Source organism: Hyalella azteca, unplaced genomic scaffold, assembly GCF_000764305.2.
Source record: "Hyalella azteca isolate HAZT.00-mixed unplaced genomic scaffold, Hazt_2.0.2 contig11821, whole genome shotgun sequence".
Taxonomy (NCBI): Eukaryota; Metazoa; Arthropoda; class Malacostraca; order Amphipoda; family Hyalellidae; genus Hyalella; species Hyalella azteca.
In genome coordinates, this window is record NW_025941804.1 from 175,824 (window position 1) to 199,416 (window position 23,593).

At 36.3% G+C, this 23,593-nt stretch overlaps 1 protein-coding gene across 1 annotated transcript; it reads right to left on the bottom strand.

Moving 5' to 3' along the window:
- Positions 1–364: 364 nt before the first annotated feature.
- On the bottom strand, positions 365–2,490 carry LOC125178679 (carbohydrate sulfotransferase 3-like). The gene is made up of 3 exons (XM_047883022.1): positions 2,415–2,490; positions 1,584–1,929; positions 365–692 (listed from the first exon to the last, which is right to left on the bottom strand). The coding sequence occupies exons 1-3, from the start codon at positions 2,488–2,490 to the stop codon at positions 365–367; spliced, it is 750 nt and encodes a 249-aa protein (XP_047738978.1).
- Positions 2,491–23,593: the final 21,103 nt, after the last annotated feature.

Here is a 23,593-nt window from a genome sequence, read left to right on the forward strand (position 1 = left end):
CAGAACAAAAAGAAAGTTTTAACCTGATGAACTTGAATTTTTACCGCGCATGGCAAGAAAATCGTTTACTGCTGGCACGTGTGTTTCTTTGATGTTAATGTTTTCAATGAAAATTAGTCTGAGATTACAACTAATTTCACTAATTAGTTGCATTATTTATTGATTATCGCCTGATTCAATGTGGATATCAGAATTTTTGACAGGAAATATATGAAAGAAAATTGTTTAAAATTTTCAACATCGTTTAAATATTTCAACAAAAAAATCGTATAAATTTTTCGACATAAAATTTTGTTATACAATAAGAGAAAAATTATTGGTCTTAGTGCCTTGAAGTTTTTCATATCCTTATCAAGGCGGCATTTCACAGAAGGATGTTATAGGATGCATTCTTGTACTGTTCTTCATCATTAAAAATCCTATACTGCAGCCTCGTAAGGACATCACCACACGTCTTCTGAATTTCTAGAACCTCGGAAAACCCGAATTTTTTTCTCCACTGGAAGGGCCGCGAAGTTGATAACTTAGACGTCGCAAAGTTCTCTTCGTTCGATTTAACTGCCATAGTTTTAGTGATTCTCTGCACATGGGTTACAGTTTTTATTGAAGTTTGTTCACCGAGTTTCTTCAATATTTTCCTCGTCAAAGTCAAAGGGTGCATAGCCAGGTCTTCGTAGCGCACTAAGATGTACCTGTTAAGTATAATAAATTTTAGTATTGTAATGGACAATTTCGAGTGCTAAGCTTTGAAGTAATCACTTTTAAACAGCAACACATTATTTATTAGAAACATTTCGGGAGATTATATACCTTGATCATAAATTTAAAATCGCAAAGCTGACTGAAAGGAATAGCAATAGACAAAGAACAAAGAAAGGTGAGGTGACAAGTTAACGATGAACCAATTTATAAGAAGTCATTTACACGAATCATACGTATTTTGAGCTACTGAATATTTCAACTGTCCGCATGAGACTGAGACATAGCTAGAAAAGGGATGTGTCGGGAAAATCGCCTACAAAACAATTCCACAACTGCCCTGCCTACACAACAACTTGACCCCACAACTGCCCTGCCTACACAACAACTTGACCCCACAACTGCCCTGCCTACACAACAACTTGACCCCACAACTGCCCTGCCTACACAACTTAAAATAATTAATAGTAAAATTTATACATGCAAAAAAAAAACAATTCACTAGACCCATGCATCTAAGAAATGTCAATCAATGGCTGGTTAGACTCGTATGTTATAGTTGCATCGCGCTTCAAATTTCGTTCATAAAAATTCACGAAGGAAATTTTTCTGATCGATGGATCCAAATGACTATCATTTCAATTGCCGCTTGACGTAAAAAATGGGAAGAAATATTTTTGCTTGAAGCCTAGCTCACACTCACTTGTCAGGGAAGGGGGTTCTTATGATGTGAGCTCTTTCCAAACCACTTCTCGAGCGTGAGCAAAAAAAAACTCAGCTTTGTGTGAAAAATATTCAAAAAGAAAATACTTTCAGAGAATATTATTCAGAGCGCAAGTAATTGAAGGAAATATGCTTCTAATACAAGCCGATCTCACACTTACTTGTCAGGGTAATGGGTTCTTAAGATGTCTGCTGTTTCCAAATCACTCCTAGTCCGTGAGCAAAAAAACTCAGCTTTGTGTAGGAAATCTTCAAGAACTATCACTTTTGACGACGCAAGTATCCCTCTCGGGTCCCGAACAAGATGCACTATTCTGATGTCCAAGTTCGGGTTGTTCTTCATGATGTCCAAAGCGACGCTCAGCTTGAGCGTGACCACCTTCAGGAGGTGGTTCTTCGACCTCTTGCAAATGAAACTGTGCAATTCCTTTTCAGCGCACAAGGGGAATTGTTTCCTATGACTTTGGAAACAGAAATCCATGAATGAAAAATCCATCATCACTTGATCTATATCAATTTCACACAGCATCACTTGTTTCAAATAACTGGATAGGAAATCTTCCGATTCATTAGAGGGAAATTTCATTCCAAGTTTGTAACGAACGGGTTCGGATATCGCGAATGTTTGTGGAATCGAAGACAATAAATACCATGTGAAAGAGGATCCTGATCGCACATTTGTCCAAACTAGGATTATTTTAGCGTTTTTGTTGCTCTGGATTGATGGGAATAAGTCCGTGCTGATGGCATTGATATTTTTCATTTGCCTGGAAATGAATTGAAAAATTATAAGGTTCATTTTATTAAGGTAAAATTAGGATATTCAAATTCATCAACCTGACATGGAAAAAAAGGCAAACTGTCAAAAACTCTCTCAAAGTTTACATATCTGGGTTAAAAATTCATCTCTGTTACTTCGATGCTTCGCAGTAATAAATCCAAAAACTCGTACATCAGATAGATAAAAATTTGTATTTTAACAGATTGTTTACCTGACTGTAACATCATTTTGAGGGAGCGCAGGTTGAAGATGATCTTGCACTTGTTTATCGCCTTGCCGATTATCATTAGAAGGAACAACTGATAAAAAAATTAAAGCTGCCACTGCGATAAAAAATATGAATATGAACTGAAAATTGGTCACTCGTACATGTGATCCAGGCATTTCAAAATTTTGTTAACTGTAACCGTAGAATTTATCTTTGATTACCACACAATGCATCTGGAAGAGTGGGCTTTGAGTTTTTTTTTGTGCTATTATATTATATAAATACTTATTTATTAATAGTAACAATACAGCATATGGTGTTGGAATATTATTATATGTTAATAATTATATTATCAGGGGATAATAAATCTACAAGGTGGAATAATGAAAAAAATGAAAATAGACATCTTTTTTGGGGAAAAATTTCCTCATTGTGTGTTACTTTGAATTAGGCATTAAACTTTTTGAGTGCAATGATTTCAATGATTGCCAGCTAGTTAACATTCGAAAATTGAAAACGCATTAATTCCACAGAGTTTCAAAAAAAATTATTTCATGAGAACTCATTTTTTCAGTCTTATTGAAATTTCATTTTTCAATAAGGACAATTCATTTTTAAAAGAACTTCATGGGAGGAAAACTAACTTCAAAATAAGTCCAGTGGGATAAAAATAGCATATCCGCAGTCATGACTTGAAAATAATTAGCTACACGACATGAAATTAAATTTTTGTTGACATGTGCGCTACATTTAAATGTTATTATTCTTCACTGAAAATTTATGAGATATAACGCGTCTCGTGAAGCTCATGAAACTGTTTTTCAAAAACTTTTCGGTTCAATAAAAGTATGAAAAAGTTCGAAGGAAAATGTAGTTATCCGAAAAAAAAGGAAAAATTCCCAGTCTATGCCCTTCAAAGTTTGTTATTTCACTATTTAGGGTAGCATTTCACAGAAGGATGCTATGAGAAGTATTACTGTATTTTTAGTCATCCTTAAAAATCTTATACATGAGCCTCGTTAAGACATCACCACACGTCCTCTGTATTTACAGCACTTCGGCAAACCCGGAAAAATTTCTCAAGTTAAAAGGACGCAACTTCGACAACTTTTCGGTTGAGAAAATCAAATCGTCAGATTTCTCCGACAAATTTTCGTGATTCTTTGCACGCGTGTTAATGTTTGAATTGTTGTCGGTTTACCAACATTTTTTCAAATCCATGTCAAAAGATGCAGAGCCAAGTCGTCGAAGCCAACAAAAATGTACCAGCAAAGCAATATGGTTAAAATTTTACAATAGAAGATTATTGTTATATTATTCAATATTATTATAATGGGTGGTTAAGATGGTTAAGATTATTACAATGGAAGATTATTATTTTAATGGTTAACATTATTATAATGGAACCTTGTGTTAGAAACCCTTCAGCTATGAAATTATCTGACACATAGGGTAAAACGTTGTTTGTCAGCAACGTACTCGGGAAAAATTTATTGCATTATTTGTTTAATAAGTTTGCCTTTTTCGAGTAATTTAGCTTATTTTTCACATAATTTAGCATTACCGATCGAATACCGGTCCCTTTTTTTTATTAATTTTGCATTAATTACTCTAGCAAATGGAAATTATTTCCGAAATGGCAGTAACGGCTGCTGTCACTTCAGATCTCGAAGATAGTGGCCCTGTAACTTTTCATATACCCTTGAGTAATAGTATATACATAAATATATATATTTTATAAATCATTACATCTGTTATATTTGCAAACCATGATTTTTATATATTTTTTAGTCGGACTATGCTAATTTAAGGAAAAGATTTGAATTAAAAAATTTAAATGCACTTTTTAATTTGTATATTGAAATTTTTATTCCTTAAAAAATTTTACGCTAAATTTCTAGCGGACTCTAAAGTTTTTTCCGTGTTGAAGGTTAGTTTGATGGGGTATTTCTTTTATTAACGTACATCAGTGTAAAAATTTTGAAATGGGGTTTGGACGAAAGGATTCTATATGGCGGGATTCTTGATGAGAGAACAAGAATAATGTGATTCTCAAATTTTTATAGGTGTTACCCGGAAAGTTTCCGCATATTTTCGATGAAGATCCTTCTAATGTTCCAATTTTATTTTTTCAATCAATTTCCTTTTTATAAACATTTTTCGTCTGTTTCAACAGCCTCCTCGTAACAATTACACTATCTGATTAAATTTAGATTTATCTAGGCTTGAACAACTACAATATTACCATGACAATAATATTCACAGTGGATTATTTGAAAATCGAATTGGGAAATTTGTACGAATTGGGAAAATCGAATTGGGGAATTTACGAATTTATACATCTATCTATTTGTTGCACCGAAATTAAAATGTATAAGTCTGTTCTTTCAACATTTAATTATAAAAGTGAATTTTGGCAACGTGATTCAACGTATAACACTTCCATATAAACCCTCAAACTTACAAAAGTTTTTAATATATTTAATATTTTGAATATATATGAAGTTTTTTTGAAGTTTTTGAAATTTTTCTTACGGTGCGATAATATCAAGAGCATTCTTCCATCTCAGCAATAATAAGCTAACTTTATTAATAATTTTAATAAAAAGTGAGATGAAATTAATGCATTTTTCCCTGTCTATTACCCATATAACAATAGTTTTTACATGTGCATTTCTCTAGAGAAAGTAGGTGGAAAAACAGCTGATTCTTTGACGTATCCATATATGTCAAAGTAATAACTTAAAAATGATGATGAACAGTTTAGTGAAGAGAATGTTGGATGACTCTTAATCATTGAACATACATAAATATGGACGTCTGACATTAATCTTTTTAAATTAAAAAAATATATGTCGAAAAATATATAACCGTTCAAGTTTTGGTTCCTTTATCAACAGTTTCTTGAAGACAATGTTGGATGACTGTTAATCATTGAACATTCATGAACATGAAATACGTTGAGAAATTTTAAATGTCGGATAAATTATGTTTATCTTCCAAGTTCTACTAACTTTAGCAATAGTTTGTTTAGGAGAATGTTGGATAAGTATTACTCATTAAGTATTCATGAACATGAATCTATTAGGAACTTTTCGAAATCAGAAGATATATGTTAACTTTTCAAGTTCTGGTACTTTCAAGTTCTTCAAGTTAACTTGACGACTGCTGGTCAAGTTCTGGAGATGGTTGTCGCCACAGTGCCTCAGCCGAAGGTTGGAAGTACAACTGAAGGAAGAATAAATAAGTTGAGTGTGCTACTTATTCATTTCAACTCAGCAATTTCTTCAAATGTGCAATTAGGCGGAAACTACTGCATACGAAGCAAGGAAAAATACTGCTGCTTGGATTTTGCTCCACGGATTAAAAAAGGAATGGATAGTTTTCCACGAAAGCTATTTTTACTTTGGACACGATGCGGCTAAGGGTTAAGGCTGATTTTTCCTCCACGTTCTGAACTAATGTAATGTTAAAATGTAAATACCTAAACGAATATTTTTGAAAAATATATTTCTAATCAGATTAGTTTTCATTTAGCTCGACGTAGTTTCCTCACCGCGTTTCACTCACTAATTTAATATAAATATATTATATTGTATTATATTATTATTATTATATTATTATTATAATATTATATTAGATTATGTTATATATCAACAATATCATATCTATATAATTTTATTATGTCGGTGTTCTGTTCTCAGTTAAGATTTGAAATTAGGGTGCGTTTGTGCTTTGTTCTTTTTTGGTGAGTAATATAGAGTTTGTGAGTCAGTGAACGTGACGATGATAAGTAAGGCAAAGTTTGTGAGCACGTAAATAAATATTGTGAGTAATGCAAAGTTTATGAGTCTGTGAACGTGAATATGGTGAGTAAGGCCGAGTCTGTGAACGAGTCTGTGTGAATACAGAGTTTGTAAGTGAACATGACGAAGATGAGTAAGGCAAAGTTGTGAGTCTGTGAACGTGACGATGGTGAGTAAGGCTGGTTCCGTGAGCAGATCAGCTGTAAATAAAGCAGGATCAGTTAGTCTGTGTGTGTTTAGGGAGGCGGGCGCTGAGAGGGTAACTACCCTCACTACCCTCACAGCCCTCAGTATGCCCTGGTTGCCCTCATCGGTCGGTGCAGCGGCCGTATCCTTATATACACTGACAGAACTAAATGGGACTTTGTCCAAATAATTAAATGGGACTTTGTTCAATTAATTAAATGGGACTTTGTCCAAATAATTAAATGGGACTTTGTTCAAATAAAGTTACACTTGTGCCTTTAAGTCATCATGGCTCAATTTGAGCTGGCAGAAGGACGTATCAGTGCTACATGTGGAAAGTGTTTATTTTTTCTAGAAAATTCCAGGCTCGTATTTTTAGGCTATTTTGAATCAGTGTAAATAATCTATTTTGTTATTTTATATTATGTAGTAAAGAGTTAGTATCAACTATTTAGGCTATGTGGTATCCTGCCATTTAGTCAATACTTTACAAAATTAGGTAAGATTTGGATCTGTCAAAATAAGCTAATTATGCAATACATTACAATACAACACAATACAATACAATACAATAAAATACTGTGCAATACAATACTGTACAATACAATACAGTACAATACAGTACAGTACAATACAATATAATACAATACAATACAATACAATACAATACAATACAATATAATACAATACAATAAAACACAATACAATACAATATAATACAGTAAAACACAATACAATACAATTGATCGGATTCGGCGATTGAATTTATCACATGATTATACTGCATAGCAATCGGATACAAACGCATTGTTGTTTTGCTCTATCTAATATTGTAAAATATTTTTCATAGTTTTGTAAGTACGCTTTTGAACCCATGTATTTTCAGCCATTTTATCTCAGTGAATAATAAATATTTGCTATTAATTACTCTGTGCAATTTAGACCATAGACCATCAGGGCGCTTTATCATTCAGCAATTCATAGCATACACTCAACAACGGCCATACATTGAAGATTTATTAATACATTTATTATTTTTATCGATCTATTCAAGTGTTTTCGAATTTTTTCATTATTAGATTCAAGTTTTTTTTATCTAGATTTTCAAGCCTTAGATTATTGATACAAAGTAATTTATTCGTCATTAAACTAATTACTTGCAATACTTACTACTTTCAGAATAATCTTATGTAAGAATCATTGAATATCAATATTCTGTGCTTCAATGTATGTAATTTTCTATAGTGAACGATTGACCTATACATGTGTTCAAAAACATTAACAGCCTAAGAAGAAGCTTGCAAAAATCAGAAGAATAAAAAATGGACAGTTTTATATCTGTTTCGTCGGATCTCACGTCTAATATAAGAAATAATTCCAGAAAATGTCGGGACTTTTTAAAGGAAACTGTGTCTGGTGACCGACGTCCCGTTTGGGACCGTATGCGGGACCGCCATTTAGTCCCAAATTCAGCATCGATTTACAGTCCCACTAACGGAGTTCGACGTCGGTCTTCATCTTTTCATCCCGAAGAAAAATCTAGAAATTTTCCTCGCTCCGTTTTCTATTCAGCGTCGGACAAATTCCGGGAGAAACTACGCCAGTCTGCTAGAGTCGCCCGGGCCTCTGTGCCTAGGTTCCGTATAAAGGGTTTTGATCGGCCATTGGAACAAACCTCGTCGAGAAAGTCCAGTCAGATCAGCCATCTGTCGTCATCTATTGAAGAAACTTTATCTTCGAACGTACAAAAAGATTCTGAACTTTTTTCATCGACCAAAAATCGAAACTTTCAAAGCTTTGAGGCATGTCGTGCGAAGGAATATCTACCAAGATCATCTAGCGTTGAACAGAATCAACGCTACTCGTGTTTACAGGATGATAGGTTCCACCAATTGTCTTACGGGTTAAATTTTGACAGAATTAATCATGAAATTATTAATCCATTTGGACCTGACATACGGGTACATTCCATGTACGAAGCAGACCCGCATGTCAACACACAAGTTAATTTCCAGAGCCCGTATTACCACTCATACAACGACAAGCTCCGATACAACTACATTCCTCCAAGCCCCGAAAGTATCAAGAAAAAATACAAATCCATTTCTTCTGATGCGCAAAATGCGTCGAAATTCGATGTTGCAATTTCAGCTTCGCGGTTCGATGCTGAAACAGTTTGCAGTTACAGTAAAAGTGAAAATATTTCCCACATGCGTCAAGCAGAAGGAAAAAATCAACAAAAACAAAGGAAATCTTTCCTCCAAGTTCACAAGAGCTTTGGTTTAGATAGTCAAAATGCTGAAAATGACTCGGAAGAAATCGATCTTAAAAACTTATCCACTCGGAGAAGGCTTTTTGCCCAAGTTTCTGATGAAACTTTGTCCAAAAGTCCCAGGTTTGAAAGTGCGCAACTGGACATCGGTCGTCATGGCAACACGTCGCGTGATTATGGTATAGAAAATAGAATTAAATTAATTAGAAATGGCCAAGATCCAGAGATAATTGTACATGATCTCGAAAGGCGTAAGCATGAGGCTGAAATAAATACCCATGAAGCAAACAAATGCTCACACCTCATTCCTCCCATTCAAGTTAAAAGTCACAACTCATTTTTTGGAAAGATTCCTAGCGAAGAAACTCGCAGTTCGAGCGAAGACCCAAACAGAGTCATGCCCTTTCCTGTGAACAATAATGGCGATCAAAATCAAGTCGATTCATCTTCAGTTGAATCAGCAACCGCAAAAATTATGAAAACTCAATCTTCGCATCAACGAAACGTAACAGAATCGTTATCTACCCTGCGTAGGATCTCAAAAACAGTATCCGATTTGGGCACGAAAATCTCCCGGTTTAGTCAAGCCGTTCTAGATGACGTAAAATACTTGGAAAAAAATGCTGGAAAGAATTTGACAGAGACCATTCAAAAAACCGTAGCTAGGATACCACCAGCTGAAAACTGTGCTTCTAGAAATACGAATTCAAGTTCAAAAAATTCTATTCGAGTTGGAAATGAAAAATTTGAAAGTAACGTAAACAAAAACGAGCATCGATCTGTTGTTGCTGAAGGCGCTGCTGGAATGTGCAATGAAAAATCAAGTAACGCAGAGGACAAGATAACTGAAAGTGAATTAGGAATAAATCAATCAAATCATGACTTCGAAATTAAAAAATCCTCGTCCATAGCCAAAAATTTAATCTTTTTCTGGAATTCTGATTCACAGAGGCCCTCAGTTCAACAGAAAAATAATTTTTCAAAATTGGAAATAAATTTTTCTAAGAAATTTCTCTCAGACTTCGAAAATGATGGTGAAGAAAATTTCATATCGGAAGTTCAAGCGCCTGAAAATTTGTCAAGTTTGAGTTTAGACGAAAGAGGCAATTTTATTGTCCGTCATTTAGACGGGTCAGAGACCCGGGTTATGCTTGATGAATCGCCTGTTGAAATTGTTGAAGCGATACGAAAAAAATCTGCGGCTGAATTTGCTGTGAATATAACAGAAAAAATCGTCGGGAAAATGAAAAACATTTTGAGAAGGCAGAGAAAACGTGACAAACAAAATTTAGAAAAGGCCCAAAGTCCAACTGAAATTGACAGTAAACTGAAAATTATCAACGATAATATAATTCAACAACAAGAGTCGATTGAAATTGCACATAAGGAAGATAACAATGAAAAACAAACTATAAATGGCGAAGGTGAATTTATCACCGAGGACTTAAAATCTGATTTAACAGAAAGCCTGGAGAATTTGTTGTACAAAACAGACGACGAAATATTCTCGGAAATTTACATTGCGTGCAAAATCGCAAGAAAAGATGATTTAGTAAAGCCCAGAAAATCGATAGAACGAACTAAAAACACGACACTAAAATATTTACAGTCTTTTATGAACGATAAAAGCAGTCCAGTAACCATGCCAACCAAATTAATTACTTTAGCTGAAAATTCACGTCCCATGGAAGTTGATCAAATGCCTTTGGATAGCAAAAATGCATTTTCGAATAAAAATTTGAAGTTCACAGAAGAAAACTCTTCAAACGTGAATTCCAATTTGGAACCCACGGATACACAACCAAAGTTTCTGGATGCAAGTCCCACATTTGTAGATCCCCAACCATTATTAAGGGATCATGATGCTGGTACAGAGATTCCAGTTATACTTGTCACATCGGAAACGAGAGATGAAATAATTTTTCCGGCACCGCGGACGACAGTTAATCTGAAAACCGAGTTTCCAGGACCAATCACAACACAGAACGGACGTGACGTCACGGTCATGGGATATAGTGTCCAGTTTACCGATGCTTCTGACAATGAAATGCTTTGTAATCCAAACAATAGCGACCATTTAAGCAGGGTTAATGAAACAAGCGTTGCCAGTCATGTTACCAACGTAGTTGGGATCGGTGATGTTCAAAATGATAATGATGATCGTGACCAAAACGTGAACGTTTGTGAAACGAACATTGAATTGGGAAATAATAACAAACGTGAAAATAACGTTACTAACACTAATGAAGATAATAATCAGGGTGAAAAAGTAGGGCACAGTTTTAAACAGAAGATTTCCGATGTGGCGTTACGTAAACAGGTTGTACGTGAAGATGTCACCAATAGAGATCTAAGTCTAAGATCAAATAAATTATGGAACGCGGACATCAATTCTGAAATAAAACTTCCCGAGAACGGATATTGCTTCATCCCTGATAAGAGCTTGAAACATATTCAGAATACAAATTCATTAGATGATCAAAAGGCGTGCAGGGTGGACACTGAGTTCCTTCCTAGTTTGAAACTTCGTTCAAGTGATGAAAAATCAGAATGTGGTGCAGCAAATGGTGCTAGAAGTTCAGTAAGTGATGAATATTACAACGCCCCCGATGAAAAAGTAGCACTGAAGTCAAAAAGGAAAAACTTCGTGAATCACGACAGTGACATAAACAGCAATTTGAGTGGTGGTGCTAACGTTCAAGCATTAGGTTTCCCGAACAGAAATAGTGATGTAAATAGTAACATCGGTGGTGACACGAGTCTTGGCACCGGGCACGAGGGAGATGGTGGTGGCACAGATGACGTTCTTGGCACAAGATGTAGTCGGTGCTTCGGTGCGACCATAGACGGAACATCGGCTTTACTACCTCAGTTTTCTCAGTGTATCCATCACATAAAGTACGAGGGTAATTCCGGTGTAAATCACAGTGTAAACTCCAATTTAAACTACAGTGTGAACTCCAGTGTTAACTACAGTGTAAGCTCAGTAGAAGACGTTGATAACGATAAAGTAACGTCAAATACTGAGTCTGACCAGCGTTTGAGTTCTGCTCCGTTCGTAGGTTCGAAGTCTGCAAGCTATCAACGGTCGAACACTGTTAGCTTTGCAGATTCAACTACAGATTTCAGACGTAGGAAACCAAATTTGAATTCCATCAACTACCGACGTTCATATTCATCAAATTACCCAAACGATAACGAACGTTTTAATCTAATTAGCAGTGAACGAGAAACATCAAATTCTTTTGATGAAAGCGATTCTAAAAGTGAAAGTTATCTACGAAGTTCTTTTTACGATAAACTTTTCGATTTTAGTGACTTGGGCAGAGAGAATGTAAACTGCGAACGACCAGGAAACCATGATATTGAAAACGAATGTTTTATAAAAGGGGGAGAACAAACAAATTACTATACATTAAATAATAAAGGAAGTGCGCAAAAAGGCGAATTTGCACTTCCTTCGCTAGATGTGCGAAGACGTGAAATTCAAAGGAATAATTCATATTTTGATAAAATTATTCGCAATTCCATCAAGTGCGTTTGTGAGAAAAAAGTAGTAGGTTGTTGTGAATATAGCAATTGCCTTACGAATCAATCCTCAAATAACTCAAATTTCCCAGTTACTGGTTCAACTAAAATCCCCCAGATTCGTGTCACGCACGATTCGTTAGTCCACTCACTAGAGGACGTTAGACCGCATTGTCGAAGGGTCTCCTTCACGAATCTGTGCGTTGACGAAAGAGAATTAACAGGTTCTGCTGACGAACCGAACGACGAATCTAAAGAACCTATTACGCAATGGCTGAAAAGTTCTAACTTGAAAGAAAGCGTGTTTCGAACCTACGAAAAGTGCGTCTTGCTTGCCGATTCAGCCTCGGAGAAACTGCGGAAACGTCGGCCGGTTTCTCTGCATATTCCTGCCCCTACTCATAAGGCTGAATACGTAGCCGTTGATTTCAGGGCAAAAACACGAAGATTTTCGTGGTTGAAAAGTACACAGAAGCTTAGGTCCGGAGGGGACAATGATGACGGTAAAACTGAAGTAAATTCTGAAGAAAACAAAGTAGATTGGACCACACCTTGGTTTATCTCACCTCGACGTAAAGTAAGTAAAGTTGAGGGTGGAACTAATCAACAGTCTACCCAAGTAGTCAAGTCTTTCACAACAGCCAATGGAGAGACAGAAGCAGTCCTTTTCACGGACGATGTCACTAACTCAGAAGTTGAGGAATTAAAACACTCATTTATTGGAGAAAAGTTCACAGACGATAAAATAGACAATGAATTCGGTGAATCAGGTTCGGTTGATGAGCGATTCAAGTCACTCAGTCTAGAGTCCATTTCTTTGAAAAGCAGTAAGACTTCCACTTCGTCGTTGTTGTCTGAAGATAAAAGTGAGGCAAGACCTCATTTAATAATTAATCCTCATTTAAAGCGTAGGTCAGTGTCGTTGCAATCGTTCAGTGCGCTCGTTCCTCTCATTGACGGCCAAAATAAACTAGTTTTGTTGCCGTTGAACGCAGTTTTCGTACCAGATCATCCAGTTGCCATACGGCCTTGGCCGTTCAACCCAACGCAACTTCAATTAAAGGAAGCCAATTCCCCGACTCGCAACGTGCATTCAACTTCTAAAATATTAGCTCCAGAAAAATCAGGTGTTTCTTGTGATTTCAAACCAGCAGAGCGGGCAGCTCAAGAAATACTATCGCAAAAGAAGAGCTTCCAGAGGGAACACCCCGAAACTTTCAACCCAGTTTCATCCACCAAAAACTTGGAATCGTCGGCGATTAACCACGAAAAAATATTCTTGGCGCCTAAAGTCATTCTAACTCCGTTAGGTCTCGTTGACAATTGGCATCATCCAGAAATGGGGGATTCGGATGATGGGAAGTTTGCAGAACTAAAAAGATCTATCAGTTCTTGGTCGCTTTCTACTTTCAAAAAACCTAAGCTAACTGCTCCTAACTTCTCCAAACTGCTCCATGGAGGGAAAAGGAAAAAGTGAGTAAAATTCTCAAAATTAATTTTTAAAAATAGTTTTTCACGTTTTTTCGACTAAAATAAGGTTTTGTGTTTTCACTTTTTCGGTCAAAATTTTTGCATTGAAAGTGTGTTTTTTTTAACTCCTCTGTGACGTTTGAGTTTGAAAGTTTATCGGAATTTCACACATAGTACTTGTTTGTTTTCAGCTCTACCGTAGCCATTTGAATCAAATGCTTTTTATTGAGTTATTTTACTCTGAATTCTTCGACTTTATGATAACCTGTTAATTCCATCGAAACTAACATAGTTTAGGGTGAAAGTTTTAATAGAATTTTTTAACACATATGAGCGCCCAAAATTTAAGTGGTAGTTGTTGCATGTTTTCGTATGAAGAGAACTATGGCTCAACTACATTGAACGTCTCTGTATTAATCACCTATCGCAACAATTAGCAGGAAATGGCCAATTCAATTATCAATTATTTCTGATACCATCTTGATATTTGTACCGCCTTGATTTTAAATCTTTAAATTGTCGCTTCTTTTCATTGACTTTTATTTTATAATTATTAATCCTATATCCACCCAGAGGAGCATTCATGCATTGATGATCGTACAATATCTTAAAATTTGAACATCATAATTGAGATTCAAAATCTTGGGAAATTTCTTCGTAATAGCATTCATATATAATTATTCCCTCATGATTATCATAAAGTATAGTCATACAATTTACCATAGTATTGTTTACAGGTAAACTCTATACGTGCCAATAAAAACATCGATCGGGAAAAGGTAAATAACATTTGACATTTTTTTACAACGTGAAAGGCAGCATGAAGAAAGCATGAAAAAATAATTTCAATCAATTAGTCTACGTTACTCTTTTTTTAAATATTATTTCATCTTTTAATTGTTTATCTAAAATCTCACTATACTCATATTTCGCATTGTTTCGAATGCATGAATTAAACATAGTATAAAATCATTTATTATTGCAATTATATTCTTCGTATAAAAAATCTCAATAGTGTATAGAAATGATTCGTGAAAAAATCATTCTACTTATTAATGCGCGAGTTTAAAATTTATGAATTTGAAATATTATATTCATGGTCTTAATTGAATATCCAAAAGTAATTTTTTAAATATTTCTCTGAAGAAAAATGTTTTCGGATAATCGCGTCGACCGAACATTTTATCTTTATTATATAATAAAAAATTATTCTTATTACATCTATTGAATCAATTGCATTATTTAATTCAACAACTAAGAACTTACTAGCTAATATGCATCAATCAAATCGTGAATTCAACGACTAACAGTATTTTAAATTAGTTATTCTAAGCCATCTGCTGCATCACTGGCTTAACTAAGCCACCTATTGCATCACTGGCTTAACTAAGCCACCTATTGCATCACTGGCTTAACTAAGCCACCTATTGCATCACTGGCTTAACTAAGCCACCTATTGCATCACTGGCTTAACTAAGCCACCTAATAGTAACGTCGCTATCGCTAATTACATGCAATTGTCCTGAACTCCTCGTCGTTAATAGCGAAGAGAAAGGGGATGTATTTAAGTGATATTAAATATCAGATAATATCAGACCTTAGCACATAATATACATAACTATCATAGAACATAATATAACTACCCTAGCATATAACTACGACTCATGCGTTGTTCTAATAACAACTATCAAGAATTCTACACTGAGAAAAATTATTTGTATAAATAGTAACTTTCTTTCTTACTCACAACACAAGCGGTGAGCGGACATAAAATTTATTTGCTCGACTTGCCAAACTGAGTCAGGTTGACCCATATAATTGATCGTAAAAAATTGATCGCTAGCCAGACGCTGAGCCAATTATATCTCTGAGTGTTTGCTTTATTATTCAACTTGTTTTTTTTATGTGAGGAATAACAAGCTAAGTAATTCTATTATTAATACCTGCATTAATTTTCTAGATTTCCTGTAGTTTATTTGATATACATTATTAAGCATTCATCTAATTTAACGATTTTTTTATCGTTTGGAATTTATATCGAAATGTAGAAACTTATCGGTTACATGTATTGATAAAGTTTTATTTTAAATGAAAAGCTGTTCAACCAAGTTGAAAATATGAAATGTAAATTAAATTATTAGTAAATTGAAAAAATTACATACCTAAAATTCGAAATAAAACAATGAAATACTAAAGATATTAAGAAATATCATTACATACATATATTTTCATATGAATATTCAGCGTATACATTTAATACCAACGTGACATTAATGCATGAGCATGCAGCAACATGAGTGAACATGGGGCAATAAATGGTCTAACTCCATTAGCATGCAGCAACATGAGTGAACATGGGGCAATAAATGGTATAACTCCATTAGCATGCAGCAACATGAATGAGCACATGAAGCAGTTAATGGTCTAACTCCATTAGCATGCAGCAACATGAGCGAGCACATGGAGCAGTAAATGGTCTAACTCCATTAGCATGCAGCAACATGAGCGAGCACATGGAGCAGTTAATGGTCTAACTCCATTAGCATGCAGCAACATGAGCAGGGAGACCGTAAGCCGTTACTCATCTCTGTCATAACTTTTAAACCTCGAGTTTTAGTTTAAATTTACAGTTCAAGATTCTTCTCCTTATTTATAAAGATGAAAATCTTCATAATGCGTTTTAATAAGCATAATTTTAAAAATAAAATTCATAATTATGCATTTTAATAAGCATAATTTACGAACTTTTCTTACGTTATTTGTGCAACGGTGAAAAGCATCGCAGTCTTTGCAGCAAAAACTATTCGAATATTAAACCTTAATTTATATAATACAAATGTAAATTTAATTAGATAACCTAAATTATCTTTGCTAAGACTAGATGCATTGATGATATAGTTCAAATTAAACTCCAACATTAGTGAACTATAAGGAATATTTTCGTAAATTTATACCTCATACCAAATCTTTTCGAAAATACGACATTCCTTTTAAATTATGATAGTATAATTGTTGTATTTTATTATTATATTATTTTATTTTTATTCTGAATATGAAAATATGAGCAGGATTATTGTACGAAAAGCCACCATCCGAAAATCAGGATTTTAAAAAGCGGGAGTTCCGGTTGACAATTCTGTGAATAAAAAAATAATTCCTGTTCCGGTTAACATAGTTCTGTGATATATATACAATTCCGAAATTTAATATATAATTTCGAAAGTTACTTCGGAACAAGAAGCTGCAATCGGGAAAAATATTCATAAAGATACCGAAAATTGGAAGACATTCGTGTTACAATTGAAATATAAAAGACATTTGAAATGTATATTATATTTGAATGTATAATTACATTTCAAATTTGATTAAAATTTATAATTTGGACCCGTTGTTCTAGATGGTTATCATGTAGTCATCAATTGGTGAATGAATATTCATTTATTCATGAATATTCATTAAACTATTCGATTCTGATGATTGATGGCAGACCAGATGCACTGATGGCAGACCAGATGCATTGATGGCAGACCAGATGCATTGATGGCGGACCAGATGCATTGATGGCAGACCAGATGCATTGATGGCAGACCAGATGCATTGATGGCAGACCAGATGCAACAGATGCACTGATGGCAGACCAGATGCACTGATGGCAGACCAGATGCACTGATGGCAGACCAGATGCCATCGATTAATGCCTGATCAGTCCTGCCATTCAGTGGCATGTCTGTTGCTCACACAAGGGAGCTGTTCAACCTCGAGGCGAGGGCTGTTGTGTTGAATATTTGGGCGATTTATCGGCGGCCATCGTTGTTGAAATATTTGTTCGATTTACCGGCGGCCATCGTTGTTATAATATTTGGTCGATTTATCGGCAGCTATCTTTGCTGGAATATATGGGCGATTTATTGGCGGCCATCAAATTTAGTTGATTTATCGGCTGCCATCTATGTTAAATATTTGGGCGATTTATCGGCGGCCATCATTGTTTGAATATTTGGTTGATTCTTCGGCGGCCATCGTTGTTGAAATATCTGGTCGATTTATCGGCGCCCATCTGTATCAAAATATTTGGTAGATTCATCGGCGACCATCGATGTTAAAATATTTGTTTGATTTTTCGGCGGTCATCGTTATTAAAATATTTGGACGATTTATCGGCGGCCATTTTTAACTACGGTGACAATTAATAACAATAGGTGCAAGTGGTGTAACAACAGATACGCGCGTTCTAGAAAAACAGCCACAACGATAAATGTGTGTGCAATGTGTACCAATTGTTATAGAATAGAATAGAATACAAGTGTCGGCGTATATATGTTTATGATCACACATTATGCCACACATCACACATGTCATCACACATAATGCCACACATCACAACACACATCATACATGTCATCACACAATATGCCACACATCACACATGTCATCACACAATATGCCACACATCATACATGTCATCACACAATATGCCACACATCACACATAAAATCACACAATATGCCACACATCATACATGTCATCACACATTATGCCACACATCCCACATGTCATCACACATTATGCCACACATCACACATGTCTTCACACATTATACCACACATCACACATGTCATCACACATTATGCCGCACATCACACATGTCATCACACATTATGCCACACATCATACATGTCATCACACATTATGCCATACATCACACATGTCATCACACATTATGCCACACATCACACATGTCATCACACAATATGCCACACATCCCACATGTCATCACACAATATGCCACACATCACACATGTCATCACACATCACACATCACCACCCTCGTGTGAAGCCTGTATATGTGTGTATAAATATGTATACATCCGGCTGGCTGGGTGCCAAATTCACAAGCATGCGCTTGTTGGTGCCTGTGTGCTTCTGTGTGTTCTGTGTGTTGTGTGGTGCTGTGTGTTGTGTGGTGCTGTGTGTTGTGTGCTGCTGTGTGTTGTGTGGTGCTGTGTGTTGTGTGGTGCTGTGTGTTGTGTAGTGCTGTGTGTTGTGTTGTGCTGTGTGTTGTGTGGTGCTGTGTGTTGTGTGGTGCTGTGTGTTGTGTGGTGCTGTGTGTTGTGTGGTGCTGTGTGTTGTGTGATGCTGTGTATTGTGTAGTGCTATGTGTTGTGTGGTGCTGTGTGTTGTATGGTGCTGTGTGTTTGTGTTACTACTTCGTATAGTGTATAGTATACAAGCACCAGCCTGATCAATTAATTATCTTCTCAGAGTTGCGAAATTAAAAAATTTTCATTTAAATCTTTGATATGCTAAGCTAAGATATTCTCTAATTACTGCGTGCTTTAAATTATCATTGCGTATTTAAATTAATATATCGGAGAGCATATGGAATAAAATTTGTATTAATATAATCATATTATCAGGGGATTATAATATAATCCTGCATTGATATTTCCCATTGTGTAGGCATTATAAATTGTTCAATTATTATTTATTACAAATGTATTTTTTTAAGTATTTGCTTTGTTTTTTGCAGGTCTAATGTTGCTGAAGGAGAACCTGGAGACAAAGAAGCTGGCTCCTCAAAACCAAAGAAAAATAAATTCAAAATTAAAGTTAAAAAGAAAACTTCAAAAGAAAATACAAATTCAGGCTCAAAAGATGGAAATAATAAATCCGGAACAAATAATATGGGATGTTCAGAAAACTCTGAAAATTTACCAAATGAAAGTAACGATGAAATGCAGGAAAAAGAAGAAAAAGACGAAATTACTAGAAAAGAGAAAATTACAATTTTAAATCCCGGTGATCAACTTACATTTATTGACGAAGAAACTGAGAGTAATAAAGGCACTCTGGGTACTCAAGATCGAGGGCTAGGTAACTTTAATAAGAATCAGGGCACTCTTTCAAACTTAAACTCAGTTTCGGTTACGTTCAGTGACGAAGAAACTGGTCCTCAAGTTCCATCGTCCACTGTAGGTACTTCTGGTACTCAACTGTACGCCCAGTCTACTGCTGCGTCCACTGAAGGTACTTCTGGTACTCAACTGTACGCCCAGTCTACTGCTACGTCCACTTTAGGTACTTCTGGTACTCAACTGTACGTCCAGTCTACTGCTACGTCTGAAGGTACTTCTGGTACTCAACTGTACGCCCAGTCTACTGCTACGTCCACTTTAGGTACTTCTGGTACTCAACTGTACGTCCAGTCTACTGCTACGTCCACTGTAGGTACTTCTGGTACTCAACTGTACGCCCAGTCTACTGCTACGTCCACTGTAGGTACTTCTGGTACTCAACTGTACGCCCAGTCTACTGGTACGTCAACTGTAGGTACTTCTGGTACTCAACTGTACGTCCAGTCTACTGGTACGCCCACTGAAAGTACTGTTGGCACTCAAGATCCAGGAAATTCGCTAGATACTCGGGGTACGGTTCCAAATTTAAATTCAGTATTAAAGAACGTTCCAGAAGGTCCGCAGGGTTCGTCGGCATATGATCAAAGAGATAGCGTAATGTTCCAGGAAATATACGCTGAACAATGGTGGGATGCTGTATCTACGAACGCTGAAAACAAACTTGGAAACTCTGAACGAAAATGCGTAAAAGATTTCAACATTAATCAGCCTACTCCCGATGAGCCGCAAATCGATTATCAGAAACGGTCCGAAGAAAAAGGAATTGTTGCTAACAATCAGCCATCTTTGTTCAAAATGGCTGTTCTCGGCAATGGCCAGCCTAAAATTCAAGGGGAAGTGATATTAGAAAATAATTCAGAAAATGTACAAACTGGGAACGATGCTACAAGTGAAGATTTGCCTCGACCATCTTCCAGAAACATTATCCAAGTTAACGGAAAAGTTCCTGAACACGGACTCCATTTGTCTAGTCAAGTTCACAGTGAGTCTGATTCTTCAGAAAATTTCCAGGATCTTATTAAAGATCTGGACGAAATTTTACCGAAAGTAAATGCAACCATGAACGAAAAATCTGGACATGAAAATTCAATCCGGGGACACTCTCCTGGCTTCAGAGATTCTTTTCATGCTGTTTGCGTGAACAATGAAGGGAAACCGAATTCAATGAATGAAAATATTAGCACAATTGAGGAAAATGCAGACAAAAAGAAATCCAATCAAAATGATATTACTCCCAAGGTGTCATCGAATATGTCTGCTTCGGAGAAAGCGAGAGCTTGGGTTAAAAGCTACGACGAATCCGAGAAGATCGTATCAGATCATGTGTATCACCTGAATGGAATGTCCCGCTCCCGTTCTGAAGAGAAATTAAACGAATCCGAGGGATGTTGGGCCCATAATAAAAATGAAATTGTACTCAATTCGCACCAGGAATCGATCGGCAAGGTACTCAAATCAAATACTTCTAATAGAGAATCCGGGCTTCTTAACTCACAATCGGAAAAGCTAAGTTCCGCAACCTTCGTACCTTCAAAAAATGCGGACGATCCGTTGAAATTAGCCCAACAAGAGAGCTTGGAAAAAACATTAAACACTACCGTTTTGAAGCCGGAATATTCTGGGAATCATAATGATTTAAAAGCAATCCCTCCGACGGCCGAAGAGAATCTAAATTCAGAATTACCCAACCACAACGCGCAGCACGTTGAAAATATTTCACCTAAATTGAATAATGCTACTGAAGTTACAGTCATTCCCTCCATTTCAGTTCAAGCTATTCGCAATGCAGAACTTAAAAAGAAAGACGCAAAAGATGAAATTGCAAACATTATTGAAGAATTTGAAGACTATATGGAGAATGTGAAAGGTAAAAACAACGTTGATTTAATAGACGACGGGAACACGATGAGTCGACAAACGAGTGACAGCGTTCAAGATGAGGCTTGCATCGTCATGGACGAAGAAGAAACCACATCCCAGTACAATTTTGGTAACGGTGGTGTTGAAAACGAGCCTGAAGAACCATGCGAAACTATTTCACAAACTGAAACTGATAAAAAACTTAAAAGGAAGTCAACTGGTATGAATATTTCAGAGTCTATAAAATCTTTCGCCGGATCTCTGTTTTCAGATTCAAAAAAAGAACAATCGTCGCATGGAAATTGTCGTTATGAGAAAAAGAAATCGAAGCTTAAGGTTAAAGATATAATAGTGAATAAATTCTCCGGTTTCAGAGGCAGTAAAGAAAACTTGTACAATGATAAGAGAAAAGGTCCACTTTTGCCAGCTCCAAAGATAGTGATCACTGGCAGCAGCTTCGAGTATCTCCCTGAAGCGGATGGTGAACATACAAGTAAGGAAACTATGGAGGCTACAGGCATCCATGAAGCCTGTGATAGTGAATCAAAGGTCTTTGATTATCAACCGAAAGCCTCTGATTGTGAATCAAAAGCCTTTGATAAAGAACCAAAAGCCTTTGATTGTCAACCCAAAGCCTATGATTGCGAACCGAAAGCCTTCGATTGTGAACCAAAAGCCTTCGATTGTGAACCAAAAGCCTTTGATTGTGAATCACTAGATAAACAATTACTTGAACCAAAAATTAACAGGAAGGAAATTTTACCTGATTTCTCTAAAATTGCCGATGTAGACTCACAAAGAACAGTTGACGATCGCTCAACGTACGTGTTTGAGTCTCTGCCTGACCGCGATGACGGTGCGGAATCCAATTTCGGCGAAACAGATCGTGGAGACGAGGATGCCACAGTTTACTTCAGCATTCGAACGAACGGAATTCGGTCAAAATCTAACTCTTTTTCTGCTGATGAAGAAGATATTGACCTTTTGCGTAAGGTTGGTATCATTAAAACCGATGCTGAAGAAAAAGCTTTAAGAAGGTTAGCATCTGGCCACGTAAGAACAAACGATTCATTGACAGTGAGTGGAAATGAGTCTTCAATGTCCTCGAATCAGTCAGAAATCGATGACCGAAGCGTTTTAGTTGATGATTCTTGTGATACACTACAAAATAACTCACCTTCTTTAACACTCACTGGTACTCCAATAATGTCATCTATAACAGGAAGACATAGTCCAAATAATGACATGAATTCCACTGGTCAACAAAATCCGGATGCATCAGAGCTTGAGGTGAAAACTACACTATCTCAGAACGAGTCCGATAATATTGTTTCCAGAGATTTTGTTCCTTCGGTAGATTCACATGAAAGAGAAGTTACCCGTGATGACAACACCCCGAAACCTGTGCCGCGGGCCAGAAAGAGTAAAACATCAGGTCCGTCTAAGACTTTAGCTTCGTCCTCTTTGGACATTGTCTCGAACGAAAGAAGAGGTTCTCCGAACACATCGAAAGAGTCTTCCACAACGAAACTTCCAGAAAATAGTGTTGAAACTAACCATGCAGCAACTCCAGACAGTAATGAAATTGTTGGAACGCCTAACGTTGCTCTTAGGCGATCGCCTGAAAAAAGAAATGAGTATTTCGAAGCTAGAATTCCGAAACAATCGGATTATCTCCTTGACCCTTCAACCGGTGAACATATTTATTGTGAAATAGGTGATTTTGAAAGCCCTATTCCAAAACCTAAGCCTCGAGAGAGAAAAAACAAAAAGACAGTAACTATCCAAGAATCTGCTTACACTACATCGATAAATGGAGGAAAAGATATGCTTCAGAGAAGTCATTCTACTCAACCAGACTCTGATCGTTCAGCATCAGTGACTTCCAGCCAGAAATCAATTCCCGTTTGGATGCAAAATCGTAGCCCCATACCTAACCCGAGGAGGCAGAAGCCAGCATCCTTACAGTGCATCCCGGCAGTCGTGAACGGAGTTCCTGAACAACATCGACCAAACTTAACACTTAAAGGATCCGATCCTTTATCTTGGGAGGGGGAAAACTTCTACGAGGGAAAAGCTGCGTCAATAGCATACGGTATCTCCTCTCATCATGGTTCACCTATAATTGCATCAAAATCAGAACAA

Bases quoted from the DNA above. Each gene is read 5' to 3' on its own strand.
- LOC125178679 (XM_047883022.1), bottom strand. From the start codon at position 2,490: ATGATAATCGGCAAGGCGATAAACAAGTGCAAGATCATCTTCAACCTG. The intron at 1,930-2,414 runs GTAAACAATCTG...AAATTGATATAG, and splicing joins CAAAATGATGTTACAGTCAG to ATCAAGTGATGATGGATTTT. The intron at 693-1,583 runs GTAAGTGTGAGA...TATACTTAACAG, and splicing joins AGAACCCATTACCCTGACAA to GTACATCTTAGTGCGCTACG.